Source organism: Pyrgilauda ruficollis, unplaced genomic scaffold (assembly GCF_017590135.1).
Source record: "Pyrgilauda ruficollis isolate IOZ18807 unplaced genomic scaffold, ASM1759013v1 scaffold24, whole genome shotgun sequence".
NCBI classification, from domain to species: Eukaryota; Metazoa; Chordata; class Aves; order Passeriformes; family Passeridae; genus Pyrgilauda; species Pyrgilauda ruficollis.
The window spans coordinates 12,358,356-12,381,596 of NW_024523648.1; the positions used below are offsets into that span (position 1 = coordinate 12,358,356).

A 23,241-nucleotide genomic window follows, 5' to 3' on the forward strand; every position below is an offset into this window, starting at 1 on the left:
AACTGCTGACCCCAGTGCCAGCCACACAATGAAGAGACAGGTCATGAGGAACGACCTTCTGGGGAAACATGAGGTACTGCAGGTGAAAGGCTCAAAGGCACCGGGAAGGAACAAACTGTGCTGGGCTGCCACACAAACTGTTCCCAGTCAGCAGAAGAAGCAGAAGAGATCCCCATGTGCCTACGGTGCACACAAATGTGCACGGCTTCCTCGGCTGTGGTCCCACCGTTCCCCCAGGACAGCCGCACTGTCTCACCTTTCCGCATCTTCTCCTCCGGCATCCGGAGCGCTGCCTAGGGCTGCACTGCTCAGACTCTGCTCTGTGCCACGCTCAGTCGGGACAAGAGGCTTTGTGTCTGACCCAGGGCTGCGTGGCCCTGCCACACAGCTGTCTGACGCATCCTGGGCATCTGAGGAGCCAGCAGGCTGACTAGCTGCAGCAGGAAAAGGAGGTGGAAGTGGAGGTGGAGGAGGGGCAGCGGTGGGAGGAGGGGGCACAACAAGCTTGCTTGACTGGTCTGCGTTCTCCGTTTCAAAAACTACTATGGAAGTTTGCTCAGGCTTGGGTTTTTCTGCCTTCGCTTCCAAACTGTCGGCTGTCGCACCTGAGGGGGAGGAAGCAGCCCCGTCTGGTGCTGTTCGTGGGGCTGACTGTTTCCCAGGTTTTTTCTTGCCCCTGGGAGTCCCTGATGTGCCAGATTTGCTGGAAGTCTCCTTAGAGGCTTTGGGATGAGATGATGTGGACGAAGGAGATGGTGATGAAGAAGACTTGGAGACTGGTAGTTTTTTTGCATGAGAGGAACCAGCTGAAACAGAAAGAAAATAAAAGGCATTTTACAGTCTTGCAATGATTTTTGCGCTATATTTTCTGCATGAGTTGATTTGTGCTGGTCTTCAAAATAAAAATACACTTGATACTTCTACAATACTTAATGTAAATACTTGAGATAATGAAATGTTGCCGTTCCAATTTCACCTTTGTGCGGGAGACACTGAAATGATGAATACTTGCCCAAGAACAGCAGAGAGAACCAGCCTTACAAATGGGTAGGAGTTTGTTTTGAGCATTCTGAATTGGCCCATTACACCTGGCCTGGACATCATCTAGGAAGTCCACTACTTATTCTAAAAATAGGTGTAGTGACTTAGCTAAAAAAAATAAAAAAGCTCCCTGGCAGAGAAAACTGCCTGACCTTTCCTACTACATGAATTTTTGGTCTGATCACTGTGAAAACCCTGTGATTTTCCTTATACTTTTCAATGAACATCTGAGGACTGTTACTGAGTATCAGCGAATTACCTTTCACAATATTATTGCAATTGGCGTTCTCCTACGTAAGGACAACAGCAGAGGGGCAGCAAAACAAGCTGTGCTTTTAAGTCCAGCTGGGTCTGTCCACAAAAGAGAGGCAGGAACCACTGCTGTCACTCTGCACAAATGACCTTCAGAAGGGAGGAGGCTCTGAAGGCTCCTGTATCTACTGGAGGCTTTCATCTTACCAGCGACCAACTCAGGCAGTCTTGAAAATGTAGTGAATCAAGGTTTTGACAGGAGCTGTACAAGGTGACTGTATAATCCTGTGACACTCAGCATTTTGAAGCATATATGTATAATGAATCTCACTAGAGATTTCAGCTAGCCCGCATTTCCATGTGCATTCCAGTCACATTTCCATTTGCTGTGTCAATGTCATGCTGTGTCATCACCTGAGATGGGAGCTTCAAACTTCTGACTTCCATTTAAAAAGCAATAAAAATGACAATCATCTAATGGTTCAGTCCTTTTCATCAAAATGCATCCGACTCAAATACTTCTGATGTAATTCTAAAAATTCATTAACTTCCAGAGAACAAATGAAAGATTATAAAGTTATATGGCAGCCTTCTGGCTAAGCTCACTGAGTAAAACAGAAAGCTGTAATTGAAATCTGCTGAAAGGCCTACTTTACTTGTAAGCATTTAAATAAAAAACAACCCCCAAGCAGATTGGGAGAGAATCAAAATGCAGACACTGGCCATAATAAGTTCACGATATAAAATCCGTTTTCACAGTGAGACTGTTCTCAAAGGAGACGGAAACTAATTCAAAAGACACTTTACTGTTCTCTTCTGCAGCTGTTATGGTTTAAAAACATTTAGAGAGCTGTGAAGCTTTCAATATATCTGAAAAAAATTACAGAAACTTCAGGCAAATCCCTGTTCCTCTTTGTGCTGCTAGGTGACTGTAAAGGGCACTGTCCTGAATCACTGATACTGCACTCATCTTCCCTCATCAGGCACAAATCACTCAATTTACATGCAAAACAAACTGAAGCAGAAAAATGGCATCAGCAGAAGTTCATAATTACAATAGAAATAGATGGTGGTTCCAACCTGCATATTATTTAACAGAAATCTTAATGAGTAGGTGGATGGTAGAAAGAAAAGGCTCTGATTCTGATCCCCTTCAGAATACAGGCTGGTACAGGCTGGAGGTCAACAGAACCAGTTACATGCTTGCACTTAAGAATTGCAGCATAGTACAAATATATCACCACACAACTGTGGCTGGGAAAATGTCAAAACATGTTTCCATTGTAAAAATCCTTACATTGTTCTCAGAACCTGCAATTAGATACAGAAAATGAAAAGATTTCTCCCACAGAAAACCCCCCTATGTGTCCACATGGGTCAAAAGTGCTATTGCTGTTGTTGTTTTTGACTGGGCTGGCTGACAATTTTCTGTCATGCTTCTTTTTCAGTAAAAGATTTGAATTCTGATTAAATGAAAAATTTAATGGCTGTTGTTTGCCTTTTGGCACACATCCATGCCTACATTTAAGTCCCATTCTCCCAGTTCCACTGTTTCAGTATGGAAACCTGCTGTGCTGCCCTCAGGAGAGCCATGGCTCAATTGTTACTCATATTCCTCTCCTCCTTCATGAGACTTGATCGCTGGCTGCATCATGTGTTCACTTTCATGGGGATCTGACAAACCTCTTGTACTAACTCTGTTTCAAACCAGCTCCACTGATTAAGTACTGCCCCACTTTGAATGAACACAGTATGTTTTTAATGTTGGAAGAAATTACCAGTAGAATAAGGGATATTTGTGGATATATTTTACATCTGTATGGTCTGCAAGCACTGGCTGACATTTCAGCAAGGCTAATGGAAGACAAATCTGGAACCTGAATGTATTTTAGTCTAAAAAGTCAGATACCTGACAGCTTGTTACCAATCACTGGTATAAACAGTTCTTTATGTGATGGATTGCTTTATTTCTGAAAGGTCTGTTCTTACAAGGCTGCTTCACCTAGGAAGAGCTGCATGTGAAATACAAGCAGCAAATTCTGGATTTTCAAAATGTTTATTCTTGTAGTTGTCTGATGTACTAGGGACAGTTAATACCAAGTTAATGGATATTTTATGGCAAAGTTACTATTGTAATTCTAGAAGTCTTGCAATGTTTTCAAACAGTCCTCTTCTGTATGCTTCAAATACAAAATGTGCCAAAATGTACAAGCTGTGAAAAGAAATACTTGCAGAGAAAACTGGAGGGACTGGAGGGCCTTGAAAGACAGACAGAGACTGAAAACACAGGGCTTGTATAAATTTGCCAAAACATATATGGAGCCCATTCATCAAAATACTGCTTGTGTTCAAATGATATGTGTATGTTTTAATTTTGATCATTGTCTACACTGTAACCATTCAAACTCATGATCAGTACCTTAAGAGCATCCACCTATAACCTTTAATCTTGCATCACTGCTGAATTTTGATGTAATAGTGTGGTGATAAATACATGTGCTATGTGCTTGATGATTAATATTTTCCATTTCCAGTATGTACTTAGCATCACAGCACCTGAGGGAAGGCTGGTCATTTCTAATGGCTGTCTTTTTTTTTTTTTTTTTTTTTAATCAAATAGTGGAAAGATCGGAAGGCTGTTCATTTCTAATGGCTTTTTTTTTTTTTTTTGTCAGCTAAACCAATTGCTATTCAACAGTCTTTTAAGATGTCTTCATGGTTTTATTCTTAACTTCTTTGTGATCTTGTCATATTGTCAAATTAACTGGAATAGTTGATCCTTCTAGTAGAAAGTTACAGCAATACCAAATTAGTTTTACTTAGGGGTAACTTATGCTTGGTTCACCTTCTATCCTGCTTATTCTTGAGCTGACTCTCTGGATCATTTTTTTTGCTGATTCTCTGGGTCATTTTCACTTGAACTAGGAATTCAATGCCGTCTTTGATGTGCTTGGTGCTGTACCTAGGTTCACTCAACAGCGAGGGGGTCTGTGTGTTGCCTGGGGCGTTTGTGGCCAGCAGAACCATTGCCCAGCTGGAAGCTCTCTACAAACATCCACGGCATGCTCCTCAGTAACACTGCTACATCCGAAGGCACAAGTCACGGTAAGACCACGGCAAGCAGCCCCATGCACATGCACCCACCGCAGCTGCACTGCACGGGCAGTACTCACCAGCTTCTCGATTTGCACTGGCACCTGTTGGCTTGGGCGGCGGGAGAGGAGGCTGCTTAGCAGGAGCCTTTCCCTTTTTTTTAGCATGAGGTGCTTCATTACCCTTATGGCTGGTGGTAGTGGAAGCGGCAATGGCGTTTTTTGGTGGTAGTGGAGCTTTTTTAGGTTTAGGCTTAGGCTTAGGTAGTGGTGGAGCATGGGATGTCGGTATTTCTGGGCAGTGACCAGTGCTCTCTATGGGTAAGAAAGTGAATAGAAGCCAACTGACACAGACATACACCACGTAAATTCAACAGCAAGCCTCAAAACAGTGACTACTTCTGCTGCTTGGGCTCTTGGGAATCAGGAGAGACTTCATCTTCTGCCTCTTAACGCAGTATTACCTCAGAAGAAAATTACTGTTCACCTCAATTCAGGATCTTCTCATGGAAAAAATTTACCTGGAACTTCTCTCAGACTCATCTATTCTAGATGTCCAAGGATCAGCCTTTACATTCAGTATCCCAAATGAAAGTGCTGGCTTCAAACTAAATGAGGGAATGCTATTTACTTCTCTAACAAATCTCCTCAGCTTCTTTTCAACCCTACCCACCCTAAAATCAACAAGCTGTAAAACTCAGATTCATGTGAAGCTGAATGTTAACAGGGCCATTTTCCCAGCTACAGGCTTGCACATGGCTACACAGCAGAAATTTTCCCAGTTTTCCCCTGAAGCAACTCATTCTTCTGAGCTGCACATTGTTTGCTCTTAGCAGCTTTATTTTGGGTAACTTCTTCAGAGTATTTTTATTCTTCAGAAACAAATGAAGCTAAATAAGATAGGCTATCATTTGGCATGAAAAGGCTCTCCCCTCCTGCAGGTTCTTTGCGTACTGTTACACAACTGCACTTTCAAGAGTCTAGAGTTCATTAGTCAGCAGGAATTTGATCTTTATCTACATTCTGCTGTGCAATAGGAATGTTTCTGCAGAGTGAAAGAGGTAGCACTGAGGACCCAATATCCACAATCTGCATTTCAGGAGACTTTGGACTTTCTTCAGGCTAGTTCTGTACACTGCATGACTAGTGGTGGAGGGACTACAAGTTCCCGAGTGCATCTTTTGTCTTAGTTTCATCCAAAAAAACCCCCTGGTTTGTTTGTAGCCTGCAAACCAAACAAGGGTTAGTGGGGATGACCAGGAAATTAATTTCAAAAGTGCATACCTAATGCCAGCTGTAATATTAATGTAGGTGAGCCATTTCCAGTCAATGTGTGATTTTGCAACGTAATCACTATGGCTGTAAAACTTGGTGTTCCCAGGTAGAAGAGCTGAAGTTCCCAGATGGGAATCTTTATCTATTCAATTAAACCAATTCTATGCCCATTTTGTCTCAAGATAGCCTTCCCACACCTTTCTGAAAATGGATATTATAGAACCAAGAGCATTCCATCAGAATCATATAGGCTTTGTTTGCATGTTACTGAAAATTGTGACTGGGGAAGAAAGAAGACAAGCAAATACTGCAGAGACTTTTAACAGTCTCTTTTTTCACTCAAGAGAAAACCATTTCATTTCTTGCATTATGTTCCTATTAGAGCCTCGCTCTTAACACACATTAAATGGACATTTTCATCTCTCTTCTTTCCCATGTTAAAGATTCCCAAGAGTTAAGCAACACATTTTAAGATTAGTAGATGAAAAACAAATAATGTGCTAGACAACAAAGACATTCTTCCTCGCAGAAACAAAGCCTTTCCAACTTCTAGCTTAAGGCTTGTTAACAGGAACCTAATGCATCACCTGCAGTTATTAAAGCAACTTGTGCACATGTGTCTTCATGAACTGAAGGAATTAACTGTCCAGTGTCTTCCTCCTTTATTTCCAGCCTATTATAAACCAATATGCTTTTGCTAAAGCTTTGAAAGGACCATCTCATAGAAACCTTTTACAACTTTCAAACAGATTTTTTTGAGCACAGATTCTTGTACCATCTCTTTGTTTTCCATAGAAAGACTTTGGATGGAGAAAGAAACATGCTTATTTGTTACATTTTGGCCTCCTTCTTTTGCAGGAAAAGGGTCTCCTTGTGAAATTCTACCTACCTTCATTTAAAGTTGAAATGGTGATATAATTCTGAAAAAGCAGAACATTTTAAAATCTGAAGCCCATTAATAACAAACATGTCAAGAGAAGATATGATTTTGTATTTTGAAGATCCTGAAGGACATGATGATCAGAAATAATTATAAGTGTAAACAATTCATTGCTATATGTATTAACTAAAGGCCCATAATGCTAAAATTTTATTTACTAATAAAAAAGAATTTAAAACTTGTTTACTTATATACCATTATTGTGTTTTGCTTCAGGTCATTATTAGACAAAATGTTAAAAATAAAAGAAAAAGATAACCTAGAAAAAGTAAAATAGCATTCACTATATTCTAAAGTAATACAGTCAATCTACACTAAACTATATAGCTGACTAGATAATGTATATCAGAATTCATCTTCTGAATCAGGGTACAAAATAAAAGCTTTATTTAGTTGCAAATAAACACATCCTAGTGACAACCTATAATTTTCAATTTTTCTTTAGAAAAATAACAAAAAACTGTAATTGAAAACCAAAACCGTAGCAGTTCATTCACATCAAAGTTCTTGCTTGCAGACTTAAACTGTGATTAAAACTGGCAATTTATATAGCATTTATTTTAACAGAAATGCCTTGCCATTACTGGAACCCTGTCTTTGTCTAAGACAGCTCTTTTTCATAGTGTTAAGTACCTCATTCCAAAGACTGGCAGACTCCTGCACAGCTGCATCCTACCTGCTCAGATAGTTACACCTCTCATCCAGTCTTGACTGCCCCTTGGTTACCAGTGAACCTTCTTTTTACTCACAGCCAGAAGGAAATCTGTGGTGGAGGTTATTCTCTTTGACCATGCTGTTCCTCCTGGCATCTTATTGGCTTTGTTGCTTTTACCTTTGTAAGCTCCATGTTCTTATTTCACTGTCAGTCTGATTTTGCCCATGGTACAGTTTCCCATTTACTTGAGACAGAGATTTCCAGTTCCTACCTGACCAGTCCATTATATCAGCTTTTGACAGTGACAAGCCAAGTTTGAAGCAGATGCTTTTCATTGCTTTTCCTCTGCTGACCCTCAGGCTTCGTGAATATTCACTGACTGTCCTCCCTTAAACTCCCCTCTTCTGTGATGCCAAAGCGGACAATATATAGGCTGCCATTATTGTGCTTTTTATCCTGGTCTGGTGTCCTCTTGTTTTCCAGTGCCTAATCATAATGTCCTTTCTTTAAATGCAAGTCCATTGGAAAATTCTTGTGGTTTTCTGCATCTATGTAAGATACTATAATAAATGGCTGGTATATACAGTAGCACTGTAGTAATATAAATAACTAATAACTGCAAGAGGGGCTTGATCCTGAGCAGTGACAGAGATGGTCTGATGTCTGTAAATGGCTACAGATACAATTATGTTGTAATTGTACCTCCCTAACATGATTCTGCTTGAACATGGACCCTCGGTCTTCATGCCTGCTCTTTCTTTTGCCAAAACAAGGAGGCATCTGAATCAGTTCAGACCCATCTATTTGTTCAAACCAATCCCCCAGGTACCACAATACCAGCTGCAACACACTTTTATTGCTGTTGTTTTTCTTAATTTAGACATCTGCTCATCCAGAACTGACCTTTTAAAAAAGGTCTCCAAAACACATCAGATAGGAATATCTTTTAACCACTGCTGCCTTGATGGAAATATCTGCTGTAAAAGCAACTTGCTTATAAATTACCTCTTTTACAGGAAAGCAAATGTTAATATCTCATTAAGCATTTGGATCGATGATATGTTTATGTTTAGAATAAATTTTCCAAAGGCCAGATTTTCAACAAACCTCACTTTCAAACCAGATTTTCTTGTTTCCAGAAATTGTGATTGGGGCCAGACTCTTAACAAAGCTCTGTTCTCATGTAAACAGCTAAATGATGGTCAGATTTACAAAGTACTCAATATACAACAGCTCTTGTGAGGACTTATCAAATCTAAAAGACTTTCAGAGAGATGCCAGTGTGCCACATGCATTAGAAAATCAGATTACTTATTTTGCAAAATACAAGTGGGACCTTTTGCAAATTCTGAACAAAATGAACCTATGAAAATGTTGGGCATACTTTCAGAGGATAGGTTGTAAAATATAACAATTTTTCCTTCTGTCAACTTCTAAGGAACCGAAGGCCAGAGCTTTTCTACCTGAGGATTTTGTCCTACAGCACTGGTATTTTTGTTTGTACAGCTCGAGCAGTGTCATAGAGCTACCTCACAGAAAAGCAGCACAAGTGTATGATCTCCATCAACTGCAAAGCACCCTCCTCCTGGAGGATGAACACAACACATTGGAGAAACACTATGTAAAATGAAAATTGGAAATAATGTAAGTTTGTTGTCTTCAGCAGGATGACTCCCTGCACAATGAAACTCTGTAAGAGTTTTGCAGATCATGAGTTTCCTTTCCAGACTATGCAGAGAGCTGTGTTTTGATTAATCAAAATCCAGGAAGCTGTCAGTCAGGAACATGGGACACAGGACAAGACAAGGTGTCTTTTGTCACTTTTTCGGACTCATTGATTGTGCTGATGCAGGTGGTCAACCCAGACAAATCCTTTCACAAACTTCAGATTTAACCAGCTCCACTTTTTGTTCCTGCTATTGCTAATAAAATTCTGTTCAAGAAAAGACCCATTCTAATTGTTAGAAAGCTTCCTTTAATTTCCACTCTAACTGTATTTCAAGCCACTGTTTATTCCTTTCTACCTGTGCCAGCATTGTCCTTTAGCCATGCTCTCTCCTGGCTGCTTACCAACTCGCAACATTCATCTAATGCACTCAGGCTCTCTTGGGCTCTGTTTTGCTACACTGAACCAGGACAGCTGTCTCACAATGCTGTTTGCAGCTCTCTCTGCAGTTTTGAATTCATCTTTCTTGAGGATGGATACGCAGATCTGCACGTCTGCAGACTTCTAGATCTTACTGACTCCATAATTTCAACAGCACCAAGTGCAAGAGGCCTTGTAACAGAGTGTAGAAAACAGGAGAGGGGAGAAAGGGACAGGTGTAACATCTCACCTAAAGCAACCACATTCAGGTATTTTGCATTAGGTTCAAGATAAAAAAGATTAAAAAAAAACCCTGACTATCATTTTACATTTTTAACTGCTCAATCTTTTTGTAAGAAGTAAGCTGCTAGAAAAAAAGAGAATGCCTAAGACATATTCACTGTCAGCTGATCTGTGAGAGTCTTGGAAGGTGGAAGGCATGTAGGCTTCTACATTCTCTTACACTTTCTGTAAAGATACACAAATAATTGAATAGTTAGTTCCTAAAAAAAAAATGTACACAATATTATTTTTGGAGTCACATTAGGATATCTTTCCTATAAAAGAAAAAAACTGAAACAAACCAGCTTTATAAGTCAGGAGCTTTATTCAGGCACTCAGTTTTTGTGGGTGAAAGCCTGTGCCTCTCTCGTCACTCTACCAGCATGAGCCAGCCCTGCTGACTTAGTGGACAGGCTCTGGCCAAACACAGCTTTATCTAGAGTAGCTTTCCTTTTAAGAATACTTGGATTCAGCCTCATTTACATAGTTCAGGTGATGAATGGAAGATATACTATTCTTAGAAGAACTGGTTTTAGCCAGCAAATAGCTCAGCTGGAGTGAGAGATTCTTAGGGAGTCAGGCAAGAAAGCCCACAACCTTTTATGTATGCTGCTCATATCAATGATCTGCAGAGCTCAGGAGTGCTGGAAGCCAGCTAGGCACACAAGAGGGATGAAAGTCTGCCTAGTTTTTCACAGTGACTGGTTTGCAGGTTTAATCTTCTGAGACAAAGCAGGCTCTTGTCTGAGACCCTGGAAGATGCAGGTTACTACCTTATATTCAAACAGGTTTTGTTCTGCTTTGGGGAAATAAAGAAAAGATCTCTGAGAAAAGGAACCTAGAAAATTAGACTTTGAAGAGCATTCCTTGGTAGACAAAGTAAAGCATCAGAAAGCAACAATGCATGGTTGTTAAGACCAGATTTTGTGCCTGCAAACTTCTTTTCTTTGGTTACCCATACGAAAAAGGGAAGATTAAATTTAATGGCAGATTTAAGGAGAGCAGACAAAATATAGAGGAAAGAACCTATAAACCCAACATACTAAGGCCTGGAACATTTTCCAGCTCTCATATGAGACTTAGCCTCCAGGGAAAAAATATGCACGTGTAGCCCGACAATTCATTTTGAAACAGGACTAAAAACTGTTTCCTTTAATCATGTTTACTTCAGACATGAGGAAACCTGAGAAGATCAATCTCTTATAAATGGCCCAGGAACATTCCAGAAGCTTATGCCCCATATCACCCACAGCACCTGTAACAGAGCCCTGGCTTTTTGCAATGCAATTATTTATCAAAGCAGCACCTAACACACCTGACTGATGGCATGCAAAACAGAACTTATTGCTTTTTCCTGGCAGTATCTTGCTGATGGTTACTGAGCCTTTCACTTCTTCAATCCCAAGCTAACTATGAAACCTGGAACCATCTGCAAGAATCATTAAAAGATTTAGCTTGCTTTGACAAAAATGAGTAAGACTGAAGTTTACAAACTGAAGTCAGATACAAATAAGGGGTTCTCTCGTGTTCCAGAGACATCTTGGGAGGGTTGAAAGGAGAAAAGCATGTCTGACACAGTACCTGGAGGCTTTACCATGTGCAGCACACATGCTGCATCACCACACTATTTCCTGCTATCCAGGGAGGCAAACAGTGACAATTTTGACACCTATTCTACTGATGTGGCTTTTGATCTTGTCCAACACTGCTACAGGGGGCAGGAGGAAGAGAGGCTCCTTGGATCCCTTTGCAATGCTCAGACCCCACCTGGAACGTGGAGCTCTGGGTACTGCTGGGGATTCTGCAGCCCAGTGCAATGGCTCAGGAGCCCAGGCACAATGGGAGATTTCAGTCTGCTGCCCAGATACCCAGGGCCTTCTTTGACATTAATGCCTGTCCATTTGCTGCTCTGCATCCCTTGCAAGGCTCACAGATAAAATAACCATAGTTTAGCTCTTTATTTACTGCAAAAGATGCTAGTGACTTTCCTTAGTCAAAATAAAATAATTCAGAAATCAGCCCAGTACAAGCACAACATGAATAAATGATCTCAGAAAAAGATTTATCTGATTATTCAACAGCAAGGCTTTATCCATCAGTTACCTGCTTTATGTTAAACTGTCACTCGTTTCTTATCATCCTGCCATAAAGGAGAAATTTTCTTTTAAACACCCTGCTTGCATGACTGTCATCATTACTACAAAGAGTAACAGTTATACTATTAAATTGCCCAAGAGAACTTTTCAACACATATAAAAGGCACCTGTGAGCTGATAGGCAGCAGATGGGCACACAGCTTATGGAACTGACTGGCAGCAAGGGGAACAGCTTTCAGGGGCTGTCTTCTTCACTTGCTTCTGCTTTACTCATTTTTATATGCATGGCTGAGCCTATTGTTTGCCCTGTGCATACTGTATTTCCATAACTCATGCTGAAAAAACTCTCCTCCTTTAACTTTTAACTCCTTTAACTTTTTTTTAACTCCTAATATATTCCACATTCTACAACCTGTTGCTGCCAGCTCTCACCATACTATCACAATGTGCCTGTACCATGTGCTCTTTTCAAGCTTCTGGCTCCTGCAGTCATCACATTTATATGTGAAGGCCATTTCCAAGACCCAGTTGAACAAGAGAGCAAATTAAGACCACCATCATTTCTTAAGAGCATTTAAAAATAACCTTATAACTTTATGGGGCTGAGATGCATTTTTTGGCAAACCGATTCAGTGGGAATTGGAAATGGAAATTGGTGCTGCTTAGTAGCACAGCATTGTGCTACTAAGCAGCAGGAATTAATCCTGTCTTTGGGTCTCACAAACGTGGCAGGCGTGCACATCTTCCTTCAAGATTTCCACCTAAGAGTTCATGACTTTAGAAGCCTCACATTGGCCTCGCTGAAGATGAACTTCTTGCAGCCATTACTCCTGACTGTCAGATAGTGTTCAATCCACCTATCTCAGTTCTCATGATGGAGGGTTGTGATCTGGAGCACCAGCACATTTTTTGGTCTTAGCAGAAGACAGTGAGCTGAGTATTCCTGCCTCAGCTCTGATTTTGTTGCTCTGTAAGCATTAGCAAATCTCCACTCTGCAGCTGTGGATTCCTTGCTCTGCCAGTGGTTGTGGGTGTAATGCAATCCTACTGTATCGGCCATAAAAAAATCACCCAGGATTAATCCGTCAGGTGAGATGCTGTGGGCCTTACTCTTCCACTGAGTTCAACAGGCTGGCTCACCTTCTTGCTTAGTGTGCTATAAATAAAGAATAACTGTGTGACATAACACATTGTGAAGTGTATTCACAATGACTGTGGGGTGGCTTGTACTGGGTTTACAGCGTAACGCTTTCTGATGCGTGGAAGGGATCCTTAACACCTTTTGTGGGGAGAGTATTCTCTGCATAAATCTATCTCCTTTTGTTTCAGAGGACTCAAGATGTTAAGTCATAGGAGAATTTCATGTTTAGGTGCAAGAGGAAAGTATACTTTCAGGGCTTTGCATCTTCTGGATGCTCATATTGAGATTCAGTGAAGCCTAGAATACCAATTTTGCTCTTTTGTTTTTCTTCTCCTTCCTCCATATAGTCTTACTTTTCTAAGAGGCACTGGAGTGATAGCTGTACTTTCTTTTGTACTGAGTCTACTACTGTACAGCAATCATTTTTAATTTCTCCCCATAAGGTCAAAACAATATATAGGGAGTGCAAAATCTAATAACATGTTGAAATAGATATTGAGCCTCTCCTGCTTCACTGGAGTTCTACATTCTGCAAAGTCAGTTAGAGGGGATTTCAACACAGTTAGAAATGTGTATTTCTAAAATAATAAACTGTATCTTAGGAAAACTTCCAAGTCCTGACAATTCCAAGACACTGTATTTAGTGATGCACAAAATAATAAGTGGTCTGATCTAACCCCAAAGTTAAACTGAACCATTTTAAAGGAGTTTTCCATGGCTTTTATAACTCTTTTCCCTTGACCCAATACACATCTGGTTCTAGTTGGCACTAAAAGAAAGATGTATTTAAATGTCATGACAAAGGCTAATCTTGTATTTCTGCCTTGTTGGGAGACAGGAAGTACTAGAAATCTCATAAGATTCTCCTTGGACATCTATCCCCTTTTTACATAGTCAAGTGATTTACGTAGCTCTGAGAAGAATTCAAATTTTTGTGTTAGCTGAACTGACCCTCTCAACCTCCAGAGGATCATTCATCACTAGGTAGAGTTTAATTGAAGACATTGGAAAGGCTGTTCTGTCCTGCCTCCATGGCTTCAGCCAGCCATGAAGGTCTTGATCTTTTGTATCTTTGCTCTTTTTGCTAGGAAAATCCAATAAATGAAATACTAGTTAAGAACACTTTTAGACAGGGGAAAGAAGTGGTGCATTATTCAAGATGGTAGAGAAAGAAAATAAAATTGGTTCAATTCCTGTGATTCCACACTAATCTTTACATTTAATTTATGAGTTAAACTCAGGTAGATCTGAGTAAAAGTAGCAAAATTAAGATGGATACTGGGACAGCTAAATATTTACCAGTATTTACTACAATTCATCTACAGAAAACCCTTGAAGTGGGGTTTTATTTTCCATATATGGCCTAGTTTCTGTTTGCAGTATTGACACAGCCCCTTGAATGTTTGTGAAGTGCTGGACTGCAAGTGTTTAAGATTCCATGAAAACCAATTGGAATGAGTTGCTGAACTTACATTCAAAATGGCAGATGGTTTTCAAGTGACTTAAACACTTTTGAACATTCAACCCATGAGCCACTTCTGCAATGATGCTGCAAGGTGATGCATATGTACTTTCATAAGAGGAAAATCTGACACCAAAGCTTGGCCATGGCTACAAGGAAAGGCTCACAGTGAACTGAGAAACTGAACCTCCCTGCATGCACTGTGATGTTCAGATCATGCTTCTCTTTATTTACCTTACCACATGCACAGGAAAAGGCACGCCTACCAGTGAGGGAGTACTGGTGTTTCACAAGTCTTATCTTCTCAGCAGGTTCTGCTGGCATACTTGTGGCAGGACAGAACTCACAGCATGTATAGGTGCTAGTGGAAGAACACGTTAATATTTAAAGTAGGCAAAAAACAATCTGTGAAGAATACGTTAATTTACCTTTCTGATCTTCTTTTTTTCCTTCTGATGCTTTCTCTGATAAAGTGCCATTATTTCCACTGGCTTTTACCACATTTTCTTCCTGTATGGTTTCTTCACCAATGGCTACGGTGTGTCCATTTGAAGTTTCAAAATTTACTGTTACATCACCATCTGAAATGAAAATTAAAAAGTCTTTGCCCAGTTTAACTTCTTACTTAGCACCTACTTACAACACACAGCATCTCTCTGCTTTCAAGCTTCTGTGGAAGAAAAGCAGGAAGACTTACTGAAATGTGAAACATCAGGATCTAGGATCTGCTCTGGAAAGTAACTCTGTAAAGAAACTCTATAGGCTTTCATGTTCTTCGGGTAGACACCTCTGCAGTAGTAGGCTTGGAAGTCCATGCTGGTTTCCTTCTTCATGTCCGTTCATGAGCATCCTGTTCTCTTATCCCTGCAGCTTGGTTTACAGAGCAAAGAAACGTGTGCATGGAGCACAACAAAGCTGTAACATGTTCCAGCATGTTCCAAAAATGGACTAGAGGCAGGGAGAGCTGCAGAAGTACTGTGATGCACTCTCAGCATGTAAATGAGCCAGGAATTCTGACATAAGTTCTCAAAATGTATGTCCCATTTATTTAATAAAAAAATATGCTACAAAGACATCATCCAGTCTTAAGAACCAATGTGAAGTCTTCCTGTATCATACATCATATCATAATTAAATTCTGCAAGTCAAATTCTTCCTCAGCTCTGATGATACTTTACTCACTTACCCAGACTAGCTCAGCTTCAGAGTTTTTCTGATTCTGAAAAAAACTTATTCCCCTATTTGTCTCTTTATTGCTGAAAAGTGCTATTCTTGCTGGCTTACAGCTTTCTCTGTTCCATGCACTTTAAAGTTGCTGCTGATTTTCTTCTCTGGTAATTTCTTTCTGCAGGATTCACTTGCTGTCAATCCAAAAAGTAAGCAAATCTACATGGCATCTCTTCTGATTTCTCCCATTGATTCTTCACTAACTGTGGCAATTCCACTTCTCTTCCTTGCTGTGTGCTATCAGACCTGGATGTTTGGCACTTCCCTTGTTTCAGCACAATTATGCAGCCTCTGTCCTACCACCTTGGGTGCTCCCACTCCGGTGATTGTTTCTTCACCTTCCGCACACTAACATCAGCTTGATTTGTAAAAAATGAGTTCTGCTTTCCTAACTTTGTCTAATTTACTACAGCTGACACTTGTACTTACCTTAACTGCAACATTCAGTTTCTTCAGCTTCTCTCTTCCAGGGCTTCTTAAATCCACTCTCTCCTCTCCACCTCCATAAATGACACTGCCACCTCTTCTTGCTTCTGCAAACACCTCCTGCTTCCACGTGGCACTTGCCACTTTCCACTTCATTCTTCTTCACTCCGTGTGATACGCTGTCACTTCTTCACATTTCTTACCTCTCACCTTTCAAGTATCCGTGTAATTTCCTCTTTTAGCTTTCATCCCCATAGTCATTCCTTCTAACTACCTTCACACTCCTTAACTGTCTTTCCTACCTCTCTATTTTTAGCACCTTCAAACCAGCCCCATATTCTTTCAAAATGTCCTCAAAAATTACCATTTTCATCAAACATGAACACAATGTGATGAAGATAACACAGACCAGATTGACATGGGAGGAAGAAAAGGAAATTGTTCATATTTATATCCTTTTCTCACTTTGCTTGATCCCTGTAAGGAACCCAAAGTCCCATTCCCTTTAAGAATGGAAGAGAGGGTCAAGGACACTGATGACCAAAGTATTCATACTTTTATCACAAATTATAGTATTTATGTTCAGACTGTAATCAACCAGAGAAGTTATCACATTTCATTAAGTGGTAATAATTTCAATAATACAATTTCCAACCTTCAAAGGACAAGGTCACACAGGTCCCCCAGTAAAGCACATGGCAAAACCCACAACAAATCCAAAGATGGACAAACTGAGTTTACAAGTCTTGTTTCAAGACAATGACAGTAGCAGAGACAAGTGCAGAAGCCAGCCATGCTGAATGTCATAGTCTGATAATTAGCCAAACTCTGTTATGGACACGGATGTCACACATCAACAAACAGACCCTTTACTTCTAAGTATCTATGGGTATGATACAACCCATACACACTGATACTTTACTGATTCTTCAGATCACACAGAAAAATACCATTTCTAGGAGAAAATTATTTTTGGAAAATGTGGAGTTCTTAGACTCCATGATAAAATGACAAATGGTTTAATTTAAGCTACAGAAAATTATTTTACTCACTTGACTTTCATTTGATCTATATTTATAAAAGATGAAGATTATTAGAGAGAATACCACTAGAAACATAATTGGATGTAGCAAAGAGGTATCTACTTTGGCTTACTCATGCTTTTCAAAATGTAGAATCTTGCTAATGCCAGTTACTAAACCTTAGAGCATTTTGAAACAAGTGATTTCTTGCCCACTGTTTTATGCTGATGCCATTTGTGATTGTGTGATAGTGGTTGGATCCATATGATCCCAGCACTGGTACTTTTTGATAACTGAAATACATTATATTGATTTTTTTCTGGGTTCCAAAGCCCCTAATTTTTCAGCCAAAATTTCTCATTTTATACTCTAGTGGCTTTAGACAGCAGACCTTGACTCAGAAATAGATTTATCACTAATTAGAAAAAATTCTGGCAAACAATAAGCAGGAGCCACAGAAATCACATTATTTACAGGGAGCATTAAAATACTTCAGGATATGACCAGAGGTCAGCTGGGGCACCTATGGCAGAAGCAGTTACAGAGCACAAATCCCTTGACTTAACTTCAGTTTTCACGTAGCCCAAATTACCTCTCACCCTTCTCAGCTGATCTCCTCATACCTATTTATACTATATGGAAACAGTGCAACAGTGGCTTTATCATACATGTTTAGTGCTTAGTAGCTAAATTCTAGTTAATGCATTATCACCTTGCTCAGGCATTTCCTTCAGCACTCCCCTTCTTATCAGCTCCTCTCTGCTTTGTCTTGTCGAAATCTTCCTTTCCAACACTAAAGAAAAAGCACAGTTAAGAATAGATTTATTCTCATACTCCTGATTATTGTGAAAAAGTGTAGAGAACTATTTTTATTTTATAGAATAAGAACTCTTGGTTCCTCTCGTTCTGCTGAAGAAATTGTCTGGGTTTTCTTGGACGGTCTCTGAAAATATTGCCCTGCAATTTCAGGCACAGAAAGTGGGGACTCATATAATCCAATACCTTCAGCTCAGCAAGTCTCCTGAGGCTTCTTTTATGGTCAGTGGAAAAAGGTATTTTCAGGGTGAAATTAACTCATCCTAGCATAGGCATTTAACATGTAAAAGTACCTTTTCCCCACCGACTAGACTGAGTAGCTCAGCTGCAGATACCTTCATCTGCTTTGTACAGGTTTTGAGTAGTGAGAAAAACCCTGCTCAGAGAAAGCAACTCACAGAGTAGCCGATGTGACAGGCAAGCTATTTAAAGGAAAAAAAAACCAACAAAAACAACCTTTAACAGAAGCCAGAAAGCTGTGTTCTAAAAGGAAATAACATACGCATCGATTGATGCTGGTTGACTTTCATGGAAAAGAAATACAGCATCCTGGTTTTAGGTCAAAAAAAAAACCCAAACCAACTCTATACACAAAAACCCCAAGACTGTGGCACGAAGCATTCTAATTATTATGTTTATTTCCCATGGGAAAAATGCTGAATAGTTTTATAGGGAAAAGCATTTACAGATGTTAGAACAGAATAGCTCCACATTACATCCCATCCTCAAACTGATGCAGTGACCTGGGAGATTATTGTAATGATCCATGGGACCATGGTGCATAATGGTCACAAAATGTGAGCATCACTTGTAAAGTCCTGACTTCCCTGTTAGGAAAAGGTAGTCTCATAGTCTCCCATCCTGATTCTGTTTACATACAGACATCAAAATCCATGTGAAGTTCAGACCTCATACCAGCCAGCCTCCTTGGGGAGAGTGTGGTAGCCTGAACTCTGATCAAGTTAGGCTGCCTTGGGTCCCACACCTAAATTACTCACAAGTTCTTCCAGTTTCTGGAAGAGAAATTGTATTTCCCTGTGTTTTTTAAAGCATGTGCCTTGTCACATACATTGGCACAGGAACACACCCTAGGCTTGCAAAGTTTTTCATGTAGGGGACTGTTTTAAATACTGTTTTAAAAGAGATGGGTGGTCACGAAGACAGAGGACTATGTGGCCAGGCATGGATGGGGTGTCTGGGTCCTTCTAGAGAGCAGGTGCATTCACAAGCAGGGTGAAATTTCCTTTGACACAGCCCTGAAGGATGAGCACCTTACACATGCACTTTATACTTGTTTTGTTGCTGGCACTCTAAATGTTATTTTATTACTATTTCTACTATTTATTTTTATTACTATTATTTTATTACTATTATTTTATAACTATTATAAATGTTATTTAATTCCCACTCTTTTTTTCCTTTCTGCTTCCTTTTTACATCTCTTTTCTTGGGGACAGTGAAATGAGATGATCTCTTACATATCTGTAGGACAATTCAGTGCCACCTGAAAACCATAATGCTTTTTCCAGCAAGTTAAGAACATTGACTCAGACCTTCCCCCATCAATGCCTCTCTCTCGTTTGCAGAATGATATTTTTTTTCAGTCCTACAACACTGAATTAACCACTGTATTGAATTAATTATCATGGGAAATGCCAATTGTCATTAAAAGGCATGAACCCCTTACACTTCAACTAAAAAACCTCAAAGCATTTCATAAATTACACAGGTTTCATAACAACCCTGAGACATAGTTATCCCCATTTCACATATTTGAAAATTTGTGAACAGATAAGAAGCTTAAGTCCCAGTCCTCTATCTTCTAAAATGCTAGCCACGATTGGTGGTTTTATTTAAACTGATTAAGCTCAATTAATTCAGCTTGAAAAGCTAATTTATTTTAAACACTATTTGGCCCATGGAAAGAACATTTAAAAAATCAAGCTAGTGCTCATTACTAGTACAAAGAAAAAGGCAGAATCTTAATTTGAATCAAAGTGGCAAAAATATGTCCCCTTGTATAAGAGGAATGAGCAGCCTGCCAACTTAGGAACTTATAGTGGGCGTTATTCAGTCAGTGTGGACTCATCATAATAATCTATGGTTTATTGCCCATTATGCAACATATTTGGTTTATTTTAGATTATGCAATATATTTCACATTTACATAGTAAATGTGTAATTTAAAATACAAACGTATTTTGTACCATCCTGTCACCCAGAACCATCGTTCAAACATTTCCTGACTTCTGAATGCTTGACTTTGTATCATTTTAGGAGAGCTTACTGAAACACAACAGTAGCCAAAAGTAATTAGCTCAGCAGACTGCTTTGAGATTCTTAAAACTCTGTGCAATTAGGCTGAGTGACCAGCTGACCAACTATCAGCACAAATCTTCTTATAACTTTAGGCAATAATAAAATGGGAAGAACAGTTTTTCCATCTGTGTACATGTAAGTATTGAGATTTTTTACAAAGACATCAGTTCTGACTGCGAGGGTAACTGGTTATGAGTCCTTGCCTACTGAAGAAGGCTGAGGTGAGGCAGGCAGGCAGTCTCCAGTCTCATGATCCAGAAGAATCAGAAAATCCCAGGAAAAATCCTTCCCCTGCTGCAGCCAGCAGCAGAACTTGCCCTGACTTCAGGTGTAACCATCAGAAAGGTTGCAAATTTATTGTATTGTACGAAGCCCTCATTTACTCCAGTAAATCTTACTCCCCTTCACAAATATTTGCTTTTTTGCCCAATACAAATAATAGTAACACTAATAATGGGAACAGTTTACCTCAAAAAGCAGCTTCTCTCTCTCTCCCCTTCCTCATCCCCACAAAAAAGACTGCTTAGTGATGGTCAGCAGCTGCAAACCTCAGGCAGTCTGAAAACCCGTTCTTTGACTTGAAGAGTGCTGTGAGATTCTGGATATCCTCCAGTGCTTAGTTTTGTTCTTCTAAGTGAAGCTTGAGAGAATTCCGATTATTAATTTTTCTCTGACCTAGTAAGAGCTAAAATGGCCTTCTGATCCCTCTCTGTATATACTTTTGCAGTGAAGCTTTGAAGTGGCATCTACTTTGTGCCAAGACACAAACTGCTGTCTTTTCCTTTGCAGCAAAGCATTGCAGAGAAACATCTCAAGAAACCCTTGAGATGATGGCATTTTATGTTTGTTTTTCCTTGATTCTGAAAGCTCTCTAGGCAAAAAGCATACAGCCAGTGCCCAAATAACAGACTTTCTGAGAGAGAGCATGGAAAACACATTGCTAAAGGGGAAAATCCCAACCATCATTCCCACATTGGCACAGATATTAACATCTGATATCTAAACATCCCTCCTTTTTAATGCTTGTGGTATTTGCTCCTTTACGAACATCTTCCAGTTGCTCCTAAGACAAAAAGCGCTCCACGGTACATGTCCTGGCAAGGCCGTAGCAAGAACCTATTTCAAAAAGCCTATTGAAAACCCAGAGAAAGTAGTGAGGGTTCCTTCCAATAGCCCACATTCTGTTTTAGAAGAAACCCTTTCTTCAGCTGCATGTGGATTTACCACGCTGAAGCCCTGTTAAGGGAACTGGCAATAGATGAGGATCGTCGTGCTCTTTCCCATGGTCCCAGGCCAGGAAATGGGCTTCCTGCATGTAAGAGGCAGGCACACACACAGCCCCCCCTTGGTAATGAAAATACACCTCTGATTGAGTAGTGTGAGGAAGAGGATATCCTGTAGGATTTTTATTTTGAATGGACGTCTTCCCATTTCCTTCTCAAGTCAGATAAGCAAGTTTCTTCTGCCGTGTCACTAAGCAAGCAGCAAGGGGCAGCTTGCCACGTCAATGCCTCTTCCCAGTCTCCATTGGTCCTGGGTCTATTTCCTCAAGAAATACAGGGAATACTATTTTTATTCATCCCTGAAATTACCATCTAAGGCAGGATGAATGCAATTCAGACTACTTCTCAATTCAAGTTCCAGCCTCACACGAAGCACATACACAAACACAAGTGATGCATGAACAGTTTAAAAGCAAATCAGTATCTTGAGGGACCACAACATCATGAACAAGACCAGCAAATTAAGTAGAATAAGTAGCTGAGGAGGCACTTTTGAAAATGTTGACCTTAATTTCTTTGTGCTTAATTTCCTGCTTTTGTGAAAGAAATATAACACATCCTCTGCTTTGGTATTGTAAGAATTGAGGTGTCATGCTTGCAAGACTGGATTCAGGCCCTCGGAAGAAAGACAGTACAACATAAGAAATACAACCTTTAACATGAACTTACCAGATATTAGTTTTTTAAAAAATAATTTTAATATTATGCATGCATTATTATTTAATAGCATAACAGTTTAGCACATGCTAATAGGTTGTGAAAGTTTAGGAAATCTCTATATACACAGCTTATGAATGGTCATTACTCTGAAGAACTTGTTGTATATAAAATCACACACCTATCCAGGAGAAGCTGCAGAACACAAGAATCATTAACTAGAAATAACTTTGCTTTAGCAATATGATAAAAGTACTGGGAAAGCTGAAGGAAATGGGAAGCAATGAAGGAGATATCAGACTAAGGGGATTTTTTTTATTTTTTATTGCAGTGGGAGAAGGAGTTGCGGGGGGTTTGTTGCAGGGTATGTGGGAAAATGGAAAAAAAAAAAGATAAAAAGGAGAGAAAGAAGGATTTGAAGATCTCAGAAATCTGTTCAAAACTTCAGCTGGCATATGGAGTGATGAAGACACCAGAGAAAATGGCTTATTTTTCCTTTTTGTGTAAAAAAAGTTTGTTTTAGAAGTTTCGCTCTCAAACTACAGAGCTCCTTGCTGTAACTGTCAGGGGTTGGTATGGATTTAAAATGTCAAGCAGTGTACCTCTATGAGCTCAGGGGAGCCTACTGAAAACACTTCAGGAGACTAGTGTTGGTTTCATTGCCTACAGCCTTGGAGGACAGTAGACAGAGGGCTTGCAGTGTGACAATGAATATAAAGATCTCACAGAAGCTCACTGGAATCTAATTAGATTCAAGTTTAGGAAACCACAACATCAAATGTTTGAATCCCAAACCATAATTTTGGAATTTTTGTAGAGAAAGTTTGGCTAGAGCAGTGACACAAAGACACACACACACACATATATGCAGGGCGGCATTCAGTTTTCTAAACATGGATGTCTACAGCCACTTCAGATGCCCCAGGGTTTTGGAGCTGTCTGCACAGGGATGACAAATATGATATCAAATCTTCTGGGAGAGCAGCCAGGACACCCCAGAGCACCTCAGGTGGCCCCAAACAACTATGTTTGGCTAACTAAATGCCAGCCTTTAGTATCCCTCTTTTTCAGACAGAATATAACTCAATCACAGCATTTGATTTCAGACCATCCTCCACCCTGGTCAGTGGGTAGGTGAAAGGCCAGAGCAGCCTCTCTGAAGGCAGGGG

At 39.9% G+C, this 23,241-nt stretch overlaps 1 protein-coding gene across 3 annotated transcripts in view; it reads right to left on the reverse strand.

Annotated features, from left to right (window-relative positions):
- PHACTR2 (phosphatase and actin regulator 2) overlaps window positions 1–23,241 on the reverse strand; it is a 75,483-nt gene that overhangs the window by 24,427 nt on the left and 27,815 nt on the right. For all 3 annotated transcript variants that reach the window (XR_005955338.1, XR_005955339.1, XM_041469730.1), the window contains exons 3-5: window positions 17,710–17,790; window positions 14,751–14,903; window positions 257–806 (exon numbers count right to left, since the gene is read on the reverse strand). Coding sequence is in view for 1 of the 3 variants with exons in the window: in XM_041469730.1 (XP_041325664.1) it covers window positions 257–806; window positions 14,751–14,903; window positions 17,710–17,790 (784 nt within the window). In the remaining 2 variants the exon portion in view is untranslated. The remainder of the gene's footprint in view (window positions 1–256; window positions 807–14,750; window positions 14,904–17,709; window positions 17,791–23,241) is intronic.